The 18,986-nt window shown below is 36.9% G+C and overlaps 1 protein-coding gene across 1 annotated transcript in view; it reads right to left on the minus strand.

Annotated features, from left to right (window-relative positions):
* The window catches only part of THSD7B (thrombospondin type 1 domain containing 7B), a 466,316-nt gene that overhangs the window by 151,534 nt on the left and 295,796 nt on the right, over positions 1 to 18,986 (minus strand). The window contains 1 exon segment of the mRNA XM_032209475.1: positions 7,878 to 8,141. Coding sequence (XP_032065366.1) covers positions 7,878 to 8,141 — 264 coding nt within the window.

The following is an 18,986-nucleotide window of genomic DNA, read 5'->3' on the forward strand; positions in this document are numbered from 1 at the left end:
GCCATATGGAACTCATGCGTCATTAAAGGTTAATTTCATATTTCTTAACATACCTATTGATATAGTGATTCTGAAATTATATTTGTGTTCTTTTAGAAGGATCTATCAGTACACCAAGTGTTTTTCAGGAAGCAAAACCTTTGAAAATGCCTTGTCCTATTCCCTAGACATCACAAAAATGTTAAGCAGACGCATGAATATAGTGTCCTTTCCTGGTATAGGAGTCACTGAAAGTGCACCGAAACACTATCTTGACTTGCATTTAAACATCTTGAAATCATCCTATGATTTTCTATCATTATTATTATTTTTTATCTGCACTTTATTGTCTGAGATTGATACTCCAACTATTTACTCTCTGTCAAAAACTTTAGTATCCTCAGTTCCCTCAGTATTGAGAAAACAAAAGGATAGCTGCATAGTTTTATCCCCAAAGAATGAAATTACACATGCTGCTTTGCTATAGGAGGCAAAGACTAAGCTAAAGCTATAAACCAAATTGGCAGAACAGGCTGATGGCTTTTGCACTGAATTTGTTTATGACAACGATAGATGCTTAAAAGGCTTTCTGTTACGGTGTTTTATTAGAATACCGGTAACTAGTTAAAACTGTCTGGATCCTTAAGCCACAATAAAATTAATTTTATAGAGAAGGGCAAAAGCAATAAATACTAAAATTGGTTGGCATCATTTATCTTTTCTTGCTGCATTTTGCTGCCCTTTTGCACTGGAGTCACAGAGCAAATTGATAGTTACAACCATTTTTCCATAATAGCTCTATATTGCAACTCCTCCCTAAGCTGTATAACAGTCTAATTTAAAATGTACACTAATTTGGTTGGCTATTTTGCATACCGATATTTTCTTTTAGCAGATTCTTTAAAGATAAAGGTTCCCCTCGCACATATGTGCTTGTCATTCCAAACTTTAGGGGGGGGGGTGTTGATCATCTCTGTTTAAAAGCCAAAGAGCCAGCACTGTCCTCCGTGGTCATGTGGCCAGCTGAAGGTGCATAGAACGTTGTTACTTTCCCACCAAAAGTGGTTCCTATTTTTCTACTTGCATTTTTTACATGCTTTCAAACTGCTAGGTTGGCAGAAGCTGGGACAAGTACCAGGAGCTCATTCCGTTACACGGCACTAGGGATTCAAACCGCCAAACTGCCAACATCTGTGATCGACAAGCTCAGCGTCTTAGCCACTGAGCCACCAGGTCCCTTCTTTATTTACATGCATATCGATCTATCTTTCTTTCTCTGTGTTATTCATAAGCACCTTCCTTCTTCCCATGACAGTATATATTGATCCATATCTGTTCTTTACACTTGCATATCAAAAAGAAACTATAAACTCTATAAAAGAATTCCTATCATTAGGCAGAGTGAAGCAAAATCTCCACAGGTATTTGTTTATTCCATTAGGCAACAAAGCATAATGGGTGACCCAGTTATATGTGGGAAATTTGCCAGATGATTTTGAATACCTATTACAAAGAAATTCTTCAACTCAGGAGAAACAAAAACAAACTTCAGTTTCCCAACTACCTTGTGACAGTCCGCTTAATTAATTTTCAGCAAAGAGTAAGTATCTTAAAGGCAAACGTTGAAATAAAATGATTATCAACAGAATAACGGGAGTAAATAGCTATTAATTCTCACGCAGTATTTGTTATCATGGGCTTTGTAGATAAATTATATATCCGATAGGCAATATCATGGGAAGGGATACAAATATATAGCCACTGGATAAAAAATAAAAAGGTATTAGTCAAAATTCACTGCAGAGTTCTTTAAATGATCCATAGCAATGATAAAGCACCATATTTTCCTTGTTTTGGATCGAAGTATGTTAAGATGTTTCCTTTTTCAGTTGGTTCCTCCAAAGTTTAATAGCAATAGCAATAGCAGTAGACTTATATACCGCTTCATAGGCCTTTCAGGCCTCTCTAAGCGGTTTACAGAGAGTCAGCATATTGCCCCCAACAATCTGGGTCCTCATTTTACCCACCTCGGAAGGATGGAAGGCTGAGTCAACCCTGAGCCGGTGAGATTTGAACCGCTGACCTGCTGATCTAGCAGTAGCCTGCAGTGCTGCATTTAACCACTGCGCCACCTTGGCTCTTAGTTAAGAAACTAAACAACACAGGATATTTCTAAGAAGACAGGATTCTTCCTCCTTTCCTCCTCCCTGTAACACGTAAAACATGAGTACTTCATAAAGGTAATTCATGCCCACTTATTCCAAATGTACTTCAAACTGCAGGTCTTGATTGCTAAAGCCCAACATGTCTTGGGACTGAGGTATTTGCTGGATGGTCCTCTTCAGATTGTTCTTATCTGCCTGACTCTTACATGTTGTGTAGAACTAGTTTCCAACTTCTGAGAAATAAAGGGGGCAGAGGCTCACAGGGTCTCAATTTTCTACTGGTGCACTTGTAGTTTGGAATAATTGCCTCCTAGAAATCTGATTTACTGACAGCTGAAAATGCACAGGATCTATAAGCTCCAGGAATAAAAGTTAAGGAGCACAGTAAAAAAAAGGAGTCTAAAATTAAATATAAACTAATGACAAACTTAGAGCAATCTGCATTAGAACTGACAATAAAGATATCAAAGTGGTGATTGGCTTCTGTGTTTAGGATCAACTAACAAGAATAAAGGAGCAGTCAAGAAATACACAGTAGATTAGAATAAAGGCAGTGCAGGTATGAAGGACTTTGAAAATATATTGAAATTCTGTGATGTGTCTATACCTACAGACAGTAGATAAAAATTACACAAGCAACGGTATTTCCTGTGACATTCTATGGAAGTAAAAGTTGGACTTTGAAGAAGCAGAATAGAAGAAGTATTGACACTTTTGAATTCTGGTGTTGATGTAGACTCCCAAGAATACTATGGATAGTCAAGAAAGCAAATAAGTGGATCATTCATCAAAACAACTGAGTTCTCCCTGAGCACAAATGACCAGGTGCAAATTATTCCACTTCAAACACATTATGTGAAGACTTAGCTCTCTGGAGAAAGCTCTAATGCTTGTAAAGATGGGAAGGAAGAGAAGAACAGGTTGACTAGCAGCAAGGTGCATGGGCTCAGTTAAGTGGCAATGAATGCACAATCTGATCAGCCCCCTTGCTTTCTACAGGCTATTAAAAACAGCAATTTTGGAAAGATAAATTGATACAATCAATTTATATTTTTATGCCTATTGGGCCCCATGATGGCAAACGTATGGCACACGTGCCTGAAGTGGCACATAGAGCCATGTCATCTGGCATGCTTGGTGTTACCTGTTTCTCTTCCAGGTTTCTGGAATGCATGCACATGCAACGATCAACTGGTCTTTGTGCGTGCAACAGTGCCAGAAACTAGAAGAGCTGGTCTTCCATTTTCCAGTGTGACCACATGCGCCATCCGGCTGATCAGCACGTGCACATGTGTGCCTGAAACCAGAAGACTTTCTAGCATGCACACCGGAAACTGGAAGTTCATTCTCCTGGTTGCAGCCCAGACGAGCCTGCACAAAGTGTTCCATTTTTGGCATTGGTGCCAAAAAGTTTCGCCATCACTGCTATAGGGGGTAGGGTACTTATTTTACTTGTTCCTTCATATACCCTGGACATTGATGGATGCACCATAAATTTTCAAGCATTTGTCTGATCATATGGGTATAATCCAACTAGCAATCAAACTGACTTCTGGATTATGATGGCTTTATTCTGTATAAAGCCGACATTTTGTGCAGAGAGAACCCTCATTTCTGTAACTATTAAAAATTCAAAATATCTTGTACCAGAATTAAATTATCTACAACCTGAAACAGAAATAGACACTTCTTACACATTGCAGCACAGGGATAGGGGTGTTTTTTTCATACCTTCAAACATGAAGCAAGCTTCTTCCAAATCAAAAGACAATTAGAAAGAAAATCAAAGGTACAGAAGAAGAAGCCTGTCTTAATATATTCACTTATAAACTAGGTGTAAAGGCACATATGCAGTTTTCAACTTAATCCCCCATCTCTTTGCAGTAAATGGGACTAATGAGATTCTATGAGAATTAAGCTATCTTGTTGGGAGCTGCTGTTACAGATTTGAGATCGACACAACATACCTAAGAATTAATTCCTCCTACACAGGGGTTTACTTAGTTTCAACAACATCTAGTTAAACAGCAAATAAAGATTTATTTTTATTTATTTATTAAATTTTTATATGACCTATAAGGTGACTCGGGGCAGCGTCCAATTGATAAAGATGGTAAGCGTGTATCTCCATTTTTCCCCCTATCAGCCATGCTTAATCAGTAGAACTGATTTCAAAATTTATTTCACAGAGAGACATTTTCAAAATTCTCATGGGCACAGAATGACGTTCTTCCAGTAATGAAAACACAAGGTGCCCATAGTAGATCTTTGAGTAACTTGCTTTCATTGTTCAAATGTCTCTCTAGTGGTCTGCAGCCTCTTTCGTTTCCTCTATGACAATTCAGTCCTGAAGCAAGATAGCATGAGAATGTTCCTTCATGGTTTTTCTCAGTCTAGCATGTACAACAGAGACCTAAGGAGATTTAGTGTGGTAGGAAATATGTAATGGCAAAAACAACAAAAACCCCACCGTACAGCCAACTTTATCTTCTGTTATCTCCAAAACAATATTAACTGCAGAGACCTCACCAAGGGAAATTCAAAAAGAATTCTCCAGAATCCAGAGCAAATGGTAGAAATGCAGAAAGCTCTTTCACGGGGGAAAAATGATTGAGAAAGTGGCAGGTAAACACTGACACGGCATTAACTAAAAAAGAGAGGAGTGAAACTACAGAAACTTCAGTTTCATGGGATTTGTGGATAGAATAATGCATAGAGCTAGAAGGCAGATTGGTTACTGAGCTTTTATTAGCTTTTTAAACTATTAGTGGTTACAGTTTATGATTCAATTTTTTTCCGCTTGCCTGCCTTATGACTGGACAGTTTCCCATATCAGTAATCTTGCTGGGCTGTAAAAGCCCAAGGCAGAAAGCACTCAAAGATGTTTAAGGAAACATATATATTTATACTAAATATTGAGAGGCTGATGAATTGCACAAGCACATAAATGGACACACACACAGACACACAGACACACACACACAAACACACACATATTCATAAGCAAAAAATAAAACATTATAGCTGCAGGCCAGAGTAAATAAGATAAAGGCTCCTAGGAGTCTGAATAATAAAGAGAATTTTCTTTGGTCAAAGGGTAGATTTCCAGAAATGTAATCAAGAGGCATGCAACCTTCACTTAATAAAAGCAATGGTGTATTTCTTTGCTTATGTGGTAAATTTGTTATAGCTGCATAGAGTCATGCAGCATGTTAAAAAGTTTGTGTAAAGGGAGGCTAGGGTTTTGGAAATAAAATATGATAGGCAAGCAGCTTTTGAAGCAGATGCACATGTAAACTAATTGGCTTTAATCTCATTTGCTTCCACGACTAGCATATTTCATCATTGTAATTAAGAAATCTGAGGCAGCTGTATACTTGGAAAACAGCACCACAAGCAGCCTTGTACAACTCAGGGCCTTTTGACAGAATTCCACACATCACTCCAGGGGTCAATGGCAACGGTAGCAACAATTTCCATAGAAGCAAACCGGGATCCTTTGGTTTCAAAGTGCTTTTGCGAGACATATCTGGGTTGAATATAACATAAATAAAGGGACTGGTCTCTAGATAGTATTCAACTACAACTTCCAGAGCCCTTCCTGGCATTTACAAGGCCTTTGAGCATTCGGATTCTGCCTTCCTCAAAGGCAGAAGCTCCCTCAGCTGCGATCTATTTCAACAGAGGGTCTTATTTATTGATGCAATGAAAATTAGTGCTCAAGTACAAGCGATAACTAAATCCTCTGATGTAATTTGAACAGCAACAAGTCTCCTGTTTTCTGCCTGTTCTTCTCAAAAGGATGTGAATTATCATATTGTGTTCTCTTCCTCCTTTGCTTATTGTCACATTACCATTCTGTAGTTATGTACAACTGTTTCTGAACTAGCGCGAGGAAAGCTGGAATCTGACGAGGTGTAATTGGAGCACCAAAGGGAGGATGTGAGAGCCAGGGGTAGCATTTGGATGAAGAAATTGGGGAGGGGATGGTGGTGATTTTGCCCCAATCATAAAATGGGGCAAAACTCACTTAACAAATGTCGCACTTAACAACAGAAATTGCGGGCTCAAAAGTGATCGTAAGTTTTATTGCAATTTGTAACATGCAAATATCTGTTTCATGAGATACCTGTTTCATTGTAGATATTGTTGGGGTTATTAGTATTATTAGTATTTAGTATTATTAGTATTTAGTATCTCACCATAACAGCTAATATTCAACAAATGCTGAAGAATAAGGTAAAGCAAATAAATATGCTCATTTGGACAAATTGCACAGCCACAAATAAATCTCTCAATTTTGGCATGCTGATATATTTAATAATACAGCATTTTTAGCATTTTTTTTGCCCACATGCTATGAAAATATGGAGATACCCTACCCAGCAAATGATTTATTTGTATTGCTTTTTCTCATATAAATTTTAAAAAGGCAAAATCTGGAAAGGTGTGCAGTGATTCATAAAGAACTATCCTGTGTGAATTTACTGTCACTGCTAGAATGGAATTGTTGTACTCCAATGAACACCTCCATTACGGAGAAGCTTCATCCTGTCTCCTTCTGTTTGGTGTTTTCCCCCCTCGGATTCTCATTACAGTCAAACCGATGGGTACAACTCTAACACTGTTAACAGATTATTTCTCCCATTGGGGATCCTGCATGCTGATGAAAAGAGGCAATGCATAACAACAACAACAAAATAAATAAGAAAAGACTGAAGACAAGACTAAAGGGTCAGAAACAATGCTAATTATTAACAACAAATGTAACAACAACAGAAACAGAATGTGACAACTTGCAAAAAAAGTGGGGGGGAGACAATATGATGATGAGATGTTGAGAAATGTTTTCCAGCTTTGGAGAGGGGGGAGAGAACATCTGTTAATGTAACTCCAGTTGATGGCATTTATGCAATTGACAATTGCTGATTTCCACACTTCTCAAAATTTTAAATTGCTTTCTTTCTGGAGCGAACCTGTCCAACCTAATGAAATTATATTTCTAAGTCAGGCATGGCAGGAAGCCGTACTGTTATTCTTTAAGCGAGTGGTTTTGTTTTAAGATTTACTAAAGCATCAAAGTAATTAGAGGCTACCGTGTTTCCCCGAAAATAAGAGAGGGTCTTATTTTCTTTTGACTCCCTAAATAAGTGGATTGGCCTTATTTTTGAGTAGGTCTTATTACTTTTGAGGTGCAGGAGGCGAGCTTGGTCACCTCATGGTTGCTGCTATGTTGCAATATTTTGGGGGAGGGTTTATTTTTAGAGGAACGCTTATTTTAGCACATGCGCTCAAAAGCCTGATTGGGCTTATTATCTGGGAGGTCTTATTTTCAGGGAAATGGGGTAGTTAGCCGGATTTCACATCTATAACAGGAGAAGTAAGATATAGCTTAGCTTATATTTAGCTTATACTATATATCTATACTGTGGTCCTCTCTTGAAGCAATGAAGTATAAACATTTTTCATTCATGTCTGCCCAACTAAAATCTAGTTTCTGTTCAGCTGATGTTGTGAATAAATTGGTCTTCCACAGTTATGTTGTTAAAGGACAGCAACATAGTAAATTTGATGAAACAATTCTTATTCTGTTTTCTTGTCCCATGTGATGGGATGGATTATAACACCAATGTTTGCTACAGTGAGTGTCACATTATCTGGCTGACAAAGGAGGCATTACAAATGATTCCCTTTCAAGGTGTAATGCTTTACATATGTTCAATGCTCTTTTACCTGAGTGGTTGCACCGAGAGGGATCCACAACTCTGCCGATCTTATCATAGCAGGCAAGTGCTCGGAAGTGCACACCTTCTCCACATTCTTTGGCATGTCTCTGAAATCTCATCTCCAACTGCAGTTCTATTCTTCCTACTGTAATTATGCATTCCGACCAATTTCCATAAGCCTGGGAGGTAAATATTGCACAAGGGCAGAGTTCTGTCTCAAGCTGAGGATAGACTTCGGTATTCTGGCACTTCTCTCGCTTTTTGCTTCTTCCTGTTCCAACCAGGAAAATATGCTTGTTAGTGTAACATCTGCTGCTTTTGATAACAGTATGTCATATTATTTATACTTGAAGGGTTTTAATACAGTTAGAACCAAACCATCTGAAATGTAAATACGGCAGCAGAGTTGGTTCAAAGACATCTGTTAGATCCTGCCAGAGCTCTGGAGAGCTAAGACGATGGAGATATCTCCAGGGCAACCAGGAAACCTAAAGAAACTTGGAAAGAATCTTTTGGATGAAGCACAAAACAATAACAAGGGGAGCAACTATCTGATTGCTTTTGTTACAAAAGAAAACGAAAGTCTGTTCTTCCCCTCTGTAATTATCTGAAGAAAATAATTTTATTGTGCCATTCTCCATTTCCTGCCTACGGATTCTTGGGGATCCTACAAATGTAGAAGAGGAAGCTGCATCTTTTTCTTTGAATCTTCTGTATAAATTTTGTATAAATTAACTGAATAGAATTTCCACATACAAATACTGGGTCCATCCTTTGAAATTCTGGCATTTAAGTGATTAGTAAGAACTTCAATTTTTCAAGACTTTTTCTAACACAGATGGTCAGGCAAATGTCCCAAAAGATACTACAGTGTATACTTAACTTATTACTCTTCAATATTTATTATATCATCTCAGATATTGTGGTGTATCTATAGATATCTGGGTCAACCTGGATTTCAGCAATTTGGGGGGGGGCACAATGAATTTAAGATCTATACAAGAAACCACAAGATTCCATTTATTAAAACAGAGGTTCTGAAATATCCATTTGTGATGCCAAAATATTTTATTGAAAACGATTTAAAGATACAAATTAAAATAATCCAGAGCGCACGAGATAACCCAGTCTCATGAAGTTTGTGTTCTTGCATGAAATCCCATGAGACTTTAGTCATTTTAAGTATTAAAATTCCATCCGTAACATCAAATGAATTTATGCAACAGGGTCTACTACCTGAAATAGTTGCTAAGCTCTGATTAAAGTATCAGAATGATAACAATGTTCCAATATCTAAGGCGCTGCACAAAGAAGGGGAATCAACCTATTCTCCAAGGCACCTGAAGGCAGAATAAGAAGCAATGGATGGAAACTAATCAACGAGAGATCCAACCTAGAAGTAAAGAGAAATTCTGAGATATTTAGAACAATTAAGCAGTGGAATGACTTGCCTCCAGAAGTTGTAGGTGTTCCAATGCTGGAGGTTTTTAAGAAGAGATTGGACAACCATTTGTCTGAAATAGTATAGGGTTTCCTGCTTGAGCAGGGGGTTGGACTAGAATACTTCCAAAGTCACTTCCAACTCTATTATTCTGTTTATTCTGAAAGAATAGACTTTTTTGTATGGTATCCTATAAATGTTGCCAATATACATAGACAACAAGTTCTAGTATCTGGAGATCATATTTTTCCCTATTATTTTTGGCAGCTAGGAGTTACTATGTCACATTGATAATGTAATGATGTTATTCAGGGGAGTGAGTGAATATTCCATTTTGGCTTGTTTGGGACAAGGACTATTTGCCTCCAGGTTTACATATATTGTCATAGGAGGAATTATACCATTCATCATATGCTCTGGAACCAAATATTATAGTGTGGTTGTGGGAGCCATAGAAGATCATTTTTTTGCTTGACACAATGAGTTTTACCCCATTAACCATAATAATTTAACAGACCAACTGAACAGCTAGTTTTAAAACAAGGCGTGGTTATGTATGAAACTCTGGCAAGTTGTCACAAGAGTAATCTATTTGTGGTCACAGTTCTTTCTATGAACATGTATAAGGGAAACCCAAGGCCTGGAAGTGGCTGTTGTATCAGATTGTTCAGTGTGTCAGGGAACTAAACATGGGAACTGTACGTCTGTTATAAAAAGTAATAATTGTTATTGGTGTAAGTTTTGAAAATTCCTGGATGTCATATTGCTTTACCTTGATAAATATTTTTAGGTAATGGGTGAATTTGAAAATCAAATGAAATATGAAACATAATTACATCTTCCTCATGTAGTTGACCCATCAGCCCTAGGAGTTTCTTTTATTTTTTGTATTTTATAATTATCCCTGATCCTCTTGCCTTCTTCAAATGAGAAAGTGATAGCCTGGCAACTTCCAGTTTCTCTAGCAAACAGCCTATAGAGAAATTTGATTGAACCAGTGTGGTTCAATCTCATAGGTCAGTATGAAAACTTTCAAAAATTGTAGGAAAATTAAGTTTTTGCTAAAGATCACGGAGTTCCTGACTCACAATCACATACTTTTTTTAGGATCGAAGGCTTGCTGGGCCAGGTTGCTGACAGGTTTACCTCTTCTAAAATGTTACATTTTGTTGGGCAGCATTTTTTTAAGTCTGAGATGGCATCTATGTTTAGTATTCCTCATGTATATGTAAAAAAAAAATAGCTTGTTTTAGATACATTTTTTAGAACAAATATCCCCATGCAAGAATAAATCCATTTGCTCAGTACAGGACAAGGAAGCCAAACAAACAAAATGTAGAGAATGAAAATGGAAAGATCTGTTTTTTTTGTGTGTGTGAATTTTAAAAAGGAACTTTTTGGAGAAAAGTTTGGAAAATGAAAGGACAATGACAAACTATTTAAAAACCTAGATTTGATACATGTTTAATAGGAATTATTCTACAGATTAGATAAGCTATCAGTTAAGAAAGAACAGGACAAACAAGTATGAATTTGTGAAAGGTTATATAAGAAAAAAGAGAATCGGATCAAAAAAAGAACAGCAAAGTCTCTCTGTCTCTTGTCATCAAGTGTGGACCCCCTCAAATGGGTGCTACCAGACAGCAAAGCAGCATTTCTGAAAGCAGACTCAGAATTCATCATTTCTGTAATCACCTCTGAATCTTTCTGAAGCAATTCAAAGACTCTCAGTACTGTAAAGGGGGTGCCTTGAACTGCCCTAGATATTTGAACGTTCAATTTGCAGGGATATTTCAGTTGAGCCTCCTTCGAACTGAATCACTCTTTGAAACATCAGAGAACATGCTCATGTTAAGGAACCATATGAAGAGCTCACCTGAACACAAACAGCTTCCTGCAGTGCCCATGATGTCTTTTTACAAGACTTGCCAACATTTTTCCCCTCATTTCTTGTTTACTGAGGCTCACTCAATGCCACAAACAGTCATTTTTCCTACAGAATTCTCCCACTTTGAGATTCCCACAGCATTGTCTGCTTTCAATTTTTGTTAATTAACGTGTTAATATTTAGAGCCATTTTCTAAAATGCTTTTTTTCAACAATCTGCAGCCTTAAGCCACTGTTTTATCCATTTGTTTGAATACAAATCATTTCAGCATTAAAAAAAAATAGGGGGGGGGGAAATATTGGAAATTAAATAAAATAAATACTCCTTTTTTGAAACATTAGGCTTAACTCTCATCCCCTTTGATTTCATAATACATATTGCAAAGTCATGTAACCTCAAATTAGATTGAGCAGGCATATACTTGAGGGAGGCTTCTCTGATGAGTTATACTAAATGGGTAAATCACACACAGATTTAAACATAAGATAACATGCTATTAAACATGAAGTAAGAAACAAGTTAATTTTGTGCATGTTTAATATTAACATGCAGAAAAGAAGAGGAAGATATTCACATAATCCCTCCAAATTGGGCAATTTTCTTGATGAATCAGTACAATTATTACAGAACAATGTTACTTTCAGCTTTCTTGCTATTTTAAAAAAACCCACCAAAGCTATTTTTATATTCGAAACAATATCTTTTCATATGTTAAGTAATTTTTTTTTAATTAGGAATAGCAAAAAACCCAAGAGGGCTAGGGAATTCTAGCTTCGTGTATCTGCTGGCAGGATGGACAATTTTTATAGAACTGATTTTTCTACCCTTTGGAAACCTCTAATTTTAAAGAACCTGGGGAACTTCAAATTTTAGGGCTTTATGGATACAGAGGGAAGAGAGTGTTTTTGTGCATTGTTAGGCAAATCTATCTATTTGCCTAACAATGCACAAATCTTGAAACTGAGTATTTTATGAGAAAAAAATGTTATGTCTTATTGGCAAAGAAAGACCTAACACATATATTATGAAAATGCCATGGCTGATACTGATGCTTGCACCATTTGAACAAAATGTGAATAAATATAATAACTTAATAAATTAATATACAGAACTTGCCTAAAACTCTATGTGGCATGTTCGCATAAAATATGATGGGGAATGCAAATAGCAGATCACATTATTTAAGTTGCAACGCATCTACAGCAAATAAAGATTTTCCCCCATATCTCTCCAATGGTTTTCTCAAAATAGTTTTCTAGTTATATACCGGTAATAAACTTTTAGAGAGCACAATAGCCTTTAACACAAAGACTTTAGTCTAGTGATTGATTTTTAAAACTATTGGTGTGATGGAATATAGTGTAGAGATAGATCAACAGAAAGGAGAGGCTGCATTCTAGAGAAGTAAGGGGCAATTCAAGACATAAATTATGAGTGAGAGAAATAGCATGAAGACAGCACCTCCCTAATAGAATAGAATAGAATTCTTTATTGACCAAGTGTGATTAATAAGACAAGAAATTTGTCTTATTAATTCACAGAGTATATGGTATGTGAATTAGTTCACAGAGTATATGGTAGATGCAGATAATAGAGTCCTCAGCTTGACAAGAATTTCCATGCATCATTCTTGGTTTTAGTAGTCCTAAAAGGTTCATCACAATATGCTGTTCAAAATTATTTTGCATCCTTAGTGTTCCCATAGTTTCCCCTCATTTTTATTAAGCAGCTTTGGCTATGCAAGATGACTATCCTAAGCATCAATTTGTAAATCACTGAGCATCTGTAAAAATTATCATGTACTGCTAATGAAAAATTGGTGGGAACATATAGTTGAAAAAGTAGTTGAAAATGAGCAGATTAAAATACTGTCATCCATGACAATAACTTTAACAGCATCAACCATCAACATTTACCTATCTCAAGTCCAAGGGAATGACTAGATAGGTGGATAAAAATGCCAAATCAGTTTAAACATCTGGACAACTTTGCAAACCAACCCTAATATCTATTATTTATCTTGCTGTATTATTGCAGGTAACATATTAGATTTTAATAACATCCTTGCAAATTCTATGTAATGTTTTATTCAAAAGTATGGGTCATTAAGTAAGAATTACTCTTGCACTAAATGTACTATTGCTATTATTCATGTTGATTCTCTTTTGTAAAAATAAAACAAAAAAACCTTTGTTACATTTGTAATCCTTGTCCTGAAAATGCAGTAGGAATTTTCAAGTGTTTTTTTTAAAGATAAATTGTAATTTGTTCCTGTGAGAACAGTGATAGGATGAAAGTTGTGTTACGTATTTGAAAGAAGATATAAAATTAGGTAGATAATATTAAGCCAATTTTTAAAGACAGTGGCAGAGGATTTTTTTTCAGTTCCCTTGTGTGTTTGTGTCCCACATTATGCAAGAGGCAGCAAATTAAATTAGGATTTGGGGCGGTTAGATTAAACTCCTCTTCTACTTGAATTACTGTGTGCAGTTGGCAGATTCCCAACTGTTAGTTTTTGTTACAGAATGTTAGAAAGAAACATACATAAAACTAAAGACACTTTTGCTACTGAAGCCAAAACTAGAATCAATGTTAATCCATGCCATTGGGAAGGAGTTCATTATTAAGTAGTCACCTAAATAGCTGTACCGTAAGTAAGAAATGTGTCTGGTTTGCCTAAATATGGGAGTCTATATTCAAAAGAGAAGAGGCTGGAGAAAAAGCAAGTGAACTGAAAATGAGGTAGAGGTCTTAGGTGATTTCCTCAAGTACCGTATTTTTCAGAATATAAGACACACTGGAGTATAAGATGCACCAAGGTTTTAAGGAGGCAAATTACACTCTGCAAAACTCCTGAAAACGGGCCCGTTTTTTTTCCAAAAAAAGGGCATGAATAGCCTTTAGGAGACTTATAGACTGCTCCTGGGGTCTGGGGGGAGCAAATTTGATCAATAAATGACCCATTTTTCACTCATTTCTGCCTCCCCAGCACCCAGGAGCTTTCTGAAAGCCTTCTAAAAGCTATGCACGCCCATTTTGGTGAAGTGGGAAGAGTTTCAGGAGGAAAAAAAGTGCTATATTCAGTGTATAAGACGCCACCAGATTTTCAGCCTCTTTTCTGAGTGAAAAAGGTGTGTCTTATATTCTGAAAAATATAGGAATACTAAATCTTGAAGGACCTGGTTGAGGTGAAAGGGAGGCCTTTTAACCAACTCAATTAAACCAATCTCATTGTACATATGTTGTGCACTGACAATAAATAATAATAATAATAATGATGATGATGATGATGATGATGATGATGATGATGATGACAGGAAACTAATGACAATGCACTACAGTTTACATCCACGTGGTGATACTGATAGACTATATCTGCCTCGAAAATCAGGTGGCAGAGGATTATTACAAGTGAAGCAAACAGTTGAAGAAGAAAAACATGCACTGGCTGATTATTTAAAAGAAAGTCAAGAACATCTATTAATCGAAGTAAAGAACAAAAATCTACTGAAGGCCCAACAGACGAAACAAGAATACAGAAAAGATGTGATAAAATCAAGAATGGAGAGTTGGCAGAACAAAGCACTGCATGGCCAATTTCTGGAAAAAATAAAAGATAAAGTGGACAGTGAACAAACTTGGTTATGGTTAACAACAGGTACATTAAGAAAGAAACAGAGTCACTATCCTGGCTGCGCAAGAACAAGCTATCCGCACAAATGCCATTAAGGCCAAAATCGAAAAATCCTGTGATGATGCCAAATGCAGACTTTGCAAAGAAGCTGATGAAACTGTTGATCACATACTCAGCTGCTGTAAAAAATCGTGCAGACTGATTATAAATTGCGGCACAATTCAGTAGCACAAATGATCCATTGGAATTTGTGCAAAAATTATAATATCAAAACAGCAACAAACTGGTGGGAACATCAGCCTGAAAAAGTCACCAAAAATCAGATGGTCAAGATCTTGTGGATTTCCGTATACAAACTGACAAAATACTGGCGCATAATACACCAGACATCACACTGGTTGAGAAAAATAAGGTCACAATCATAGACATTGCAATACCAGGTGATAGCAGGGTCGCCGAGAAGGAACATGAAAAAATCGCAAGATACCAGGACTTAAAAATCGAAATTCAACGACTATGGCACAAACCAGCAGTGATAATTCCAGTGGTAATTGGCACACTGGTGCTATTCCAAAAGCACTGGAATCACATTTAAAACAGTTAAAATTGACAAAATCACCATCAGTCAAATGCAAAAAGCCGCACTGCTTGGATCTGCACGCATATTACGAAAATACGTTACTACGTCCTAGGCCCCTGGGTGGGGCCCGACTAGTAACCAATGCCAAATCCGACGAAACAACTGGCTGCTGTGATACAATTGTATAATAATAATAATAAACCAGAAAAGCAGGCCACAGTTGAATTCTGGAAAGAATTGTGGGAAAATGCAAAGGACTACAATAAGGAAGCAAAGTGGATACATGACTTTGAGAAAAGCATTGGCAACAAACAAATGCAAGTATTAGAAATAACAACTGAAATGGTCAAAAATCGAGTAAAAAAGGTAAAGAATTGGACATCACCTGGAAAGGACCAATTACATGGTTTCTGGCTCAAATATCTGACCAGTTTACATGCAATATTGGCCAGGCAACTGAATGAAATTTTACAAAAGGGCAAATTGATGAATGGTTGACAAATGGAAAAACATACTTGATTCAGAGAGATGCAACTAAAGGAACAACACCTGAAAACTACAGACCAATAACATGCTTGCCAACAACCTTCAAATTACTCACAGGCTTATTGCAGATAACATGATGGATTATTTGGAAACAAACAACATCTTGCCAGTAGAGCAAAAAGGCAACAAAAGAAGGAGCAGGGGCACAAAAGATCAGCTCCTAATTGATAAAATGATATTAGAAAATTGTAAGAACAGAAAAATGAACTTGAATATGGTCTGGATTGATAACAAAAAGGCATTTGACTCACTGCCACATAGTTGGATCATAAAATGCTTAGAAACAACTGGCATTAGCAAAAATATTACATCCTTTACTGAAAAGGTGATGAAACAATGGAGAACTGAGTTGGCAGTAGGGAATGAGATCTACGGAATGGTTAATATCAAGCGAGGAATTCTCCAGGGTGATTCACTTTCACCTCTTCTCTTCATCATCGCAATGATCCCACTATAAGTAATCTTAAAAAAATGAAATTACACTACAAACAGCCAAAGAAGCTGAAAAAATTTCACATTTACTACATATGGATGATTTGAAACTCTATGGAAAGTCAGAAATAGAAATCCGTTCATTGACAAACACATTCCGAATATTCAGCACCGATATTTCAATGCAGTTTGGCATGGAAAAATGTGCCACTGTGTCCATAAAAAGAGGCAAAATCACTGCATGTGATTTCACTACATGTGAAAATCAGATGGTCAAGATCTTGTGGGATTTCCGTATACAAACGGACAAAATACTGGCCCATAATACCCCAGACATCACACTGGTTGAGAAAAATAAGGTCACAATCATAGACATTGCAATACCAGATGATAGCAGGGTCGCCGAGAAGGAACATGAAAAAATCGCAAAATACCAGGACTTAAAAATTGAAATTCAACGACTATGGCACAATCCAGCAGTGGTAATTCCAGTGGTAATTGGCACACTGGGTGCTATTCCAAAAGCACTGGAATTACATTTAAAACAGTTAAAATTGACAAAACCACCATCAGTCAAATGCAAAAAGCTGCACTGCTTGGAACTGCACGCATATTACGAAAATACGTTACAACATCCTAGGCCCCTGGGTGGGGCCCGACTAGTAACCAATGCAAATCCAGCGAAACAACTGGCTGCTGTGATACAATTGTAGTATAATAATAATAATAATAATAATAATAACAACACAACAACACAACAACAACAACAACAACAACAACTCCGCCGTTGCCGGTCCCAAGCCCGGATGAGAAAGGAGGAGGGTTGGGGTCAGGTTGGCATCTGGTCCCGTAAAAAAAAACCCCGCCAACCCATACAATATGGTGAAAAAAACAAATAAGAATTCCATACCGCATTGGTCGTCGCGTGGGTTAACAAGGGCCGCGGCGGATGTTGGGGTCCCTGGACATCCGTCGAGAAGTGGGCTACAAGTGGACCAGCCAACAAAACGACAAAAATATAGTGCAGATGAAAACCGTGCCATAATGGCCTGTTACTACAACTCAGAGCCAGAAAAAAGAGGCTATTTAAAGTGAATGTATGAATTATGGAAACAACAATATCCAGATTCAAATGTTAGTGAACAATGACCAGCAGATCAAAGGCGATTTATTATACGGAATAAAGTGTTTAGTGAAGTTGAACATGAGGAAATTCAGGCAAATTGCAAAACCCAAAAAACAATATCACAAGCGGAAATAACTGATATTCAAGACACAACTAAAGACATTATAGTAGAACTCCCAGAAGAAGCTCTCGGGGAGGAAATAACATCACCACCACTAGAACCAGTTATCACTGAACCATCTGATGAACTAACTCAAAAACAAAAAGAATTGAAGGATAAGATCATGGAGCATTTTCTGCTTAATGAGGAAAGGCAACGTTTACCATCACTAAAAAACTGTGCCTAAGAAAATTTTGGCCCCTATCATGGAAATGGTTAATGCAGTGTTTTCAACAATTGAACCGGGATCCATCTTGGAAACAAACCAGTTAATGTACAGCGCAGCTGTAATAGTCACTAATGAACTAGGCATTAATATTAAAGTACCTAGTCACCCACAGAAAAAGCATCAAGCCAAAGTGGAAAATCTGTTTAGAACAAAAAATTCAAAAAATTAAGGGCAGATGCTAGTAACTTAAAGAACATGCATGAGCACGGCTTAAAAACAACAAAATCATAGATCGGCTAATCAGACGATATAGATTGGATACAAGAAACATCAATGAAGCTGTAGAGATTGTAAAACAGCAGATAACAGCAACAGCTAGAAAAATTGAAAGATATGAAGCACGAATCATCCAATATAAACAAAATCAGCAATTTCGATCAGACCAAGGGCGTTTTTATCAAAGTCTTAATGTGAATGGTGACACCAAAAGTGAAAAACCAGAAAAACAGGCCACAGTTGAATTCTGGAAAGAATTGTGGGGAAATGCAAAGGACTACAACAAGGAAGCAAAGTGGATACATGACTTTGAGAAAAGCATTGGCAACAACAAATGCAAGTATTAGAAATAACAACTGAGATGGTCAAAATCGAGTTAAAAAGGTAAAGAATTGGACATCACCTGGAAAGGACCAATTACATGGTTTCTGGCTCAAATATCTGACCAGTTTACATGCAATATTGGCCAGGCAACTGAATGAAATTTTACAAAAGGGCCAAATTGATGAATGGTTGACAAATGGAAAAACATACTTGATTCAGAAAGATGCAACTAAAGGAACAACACCTGAAAACTACAGACCAATAACATGCTTGCCAACAACCTTCAAATTACTCACAGGCATTATTGCAGATAACATGATGGATTATTTGGAAACAAACAACATCTTGCCAGTAGAGCAAAAAGGCAACAAAAGAAGGAGCAGGGGTACAAAAGATCCGCTCCTAATTGATTAAATGATATTAGAAAATTGTAAGAACAGAAAAATGAACTTGAATATGGTCTGGATTGATTACAAAAAGGCATTTGACTCACTGCCACATAGTTGGATCATAAAATGCTTAGAAACAACTGGCATTAGC

This window comes from Thamnophis elegans, chromosome 1 (genome assembly GCF_009769535.1).
Source record: "Thamnophis elegans isolate rThaEle1 chromosome 1, rThaEle1.pri, whole genome shotgun sequence".
Taxonomy (NCBI): Eukaryota; Metazoa; Chordata; class Lepidosauria; order Squamata; family Colubridae; genus Thamnophis; species Thamnophis elegans.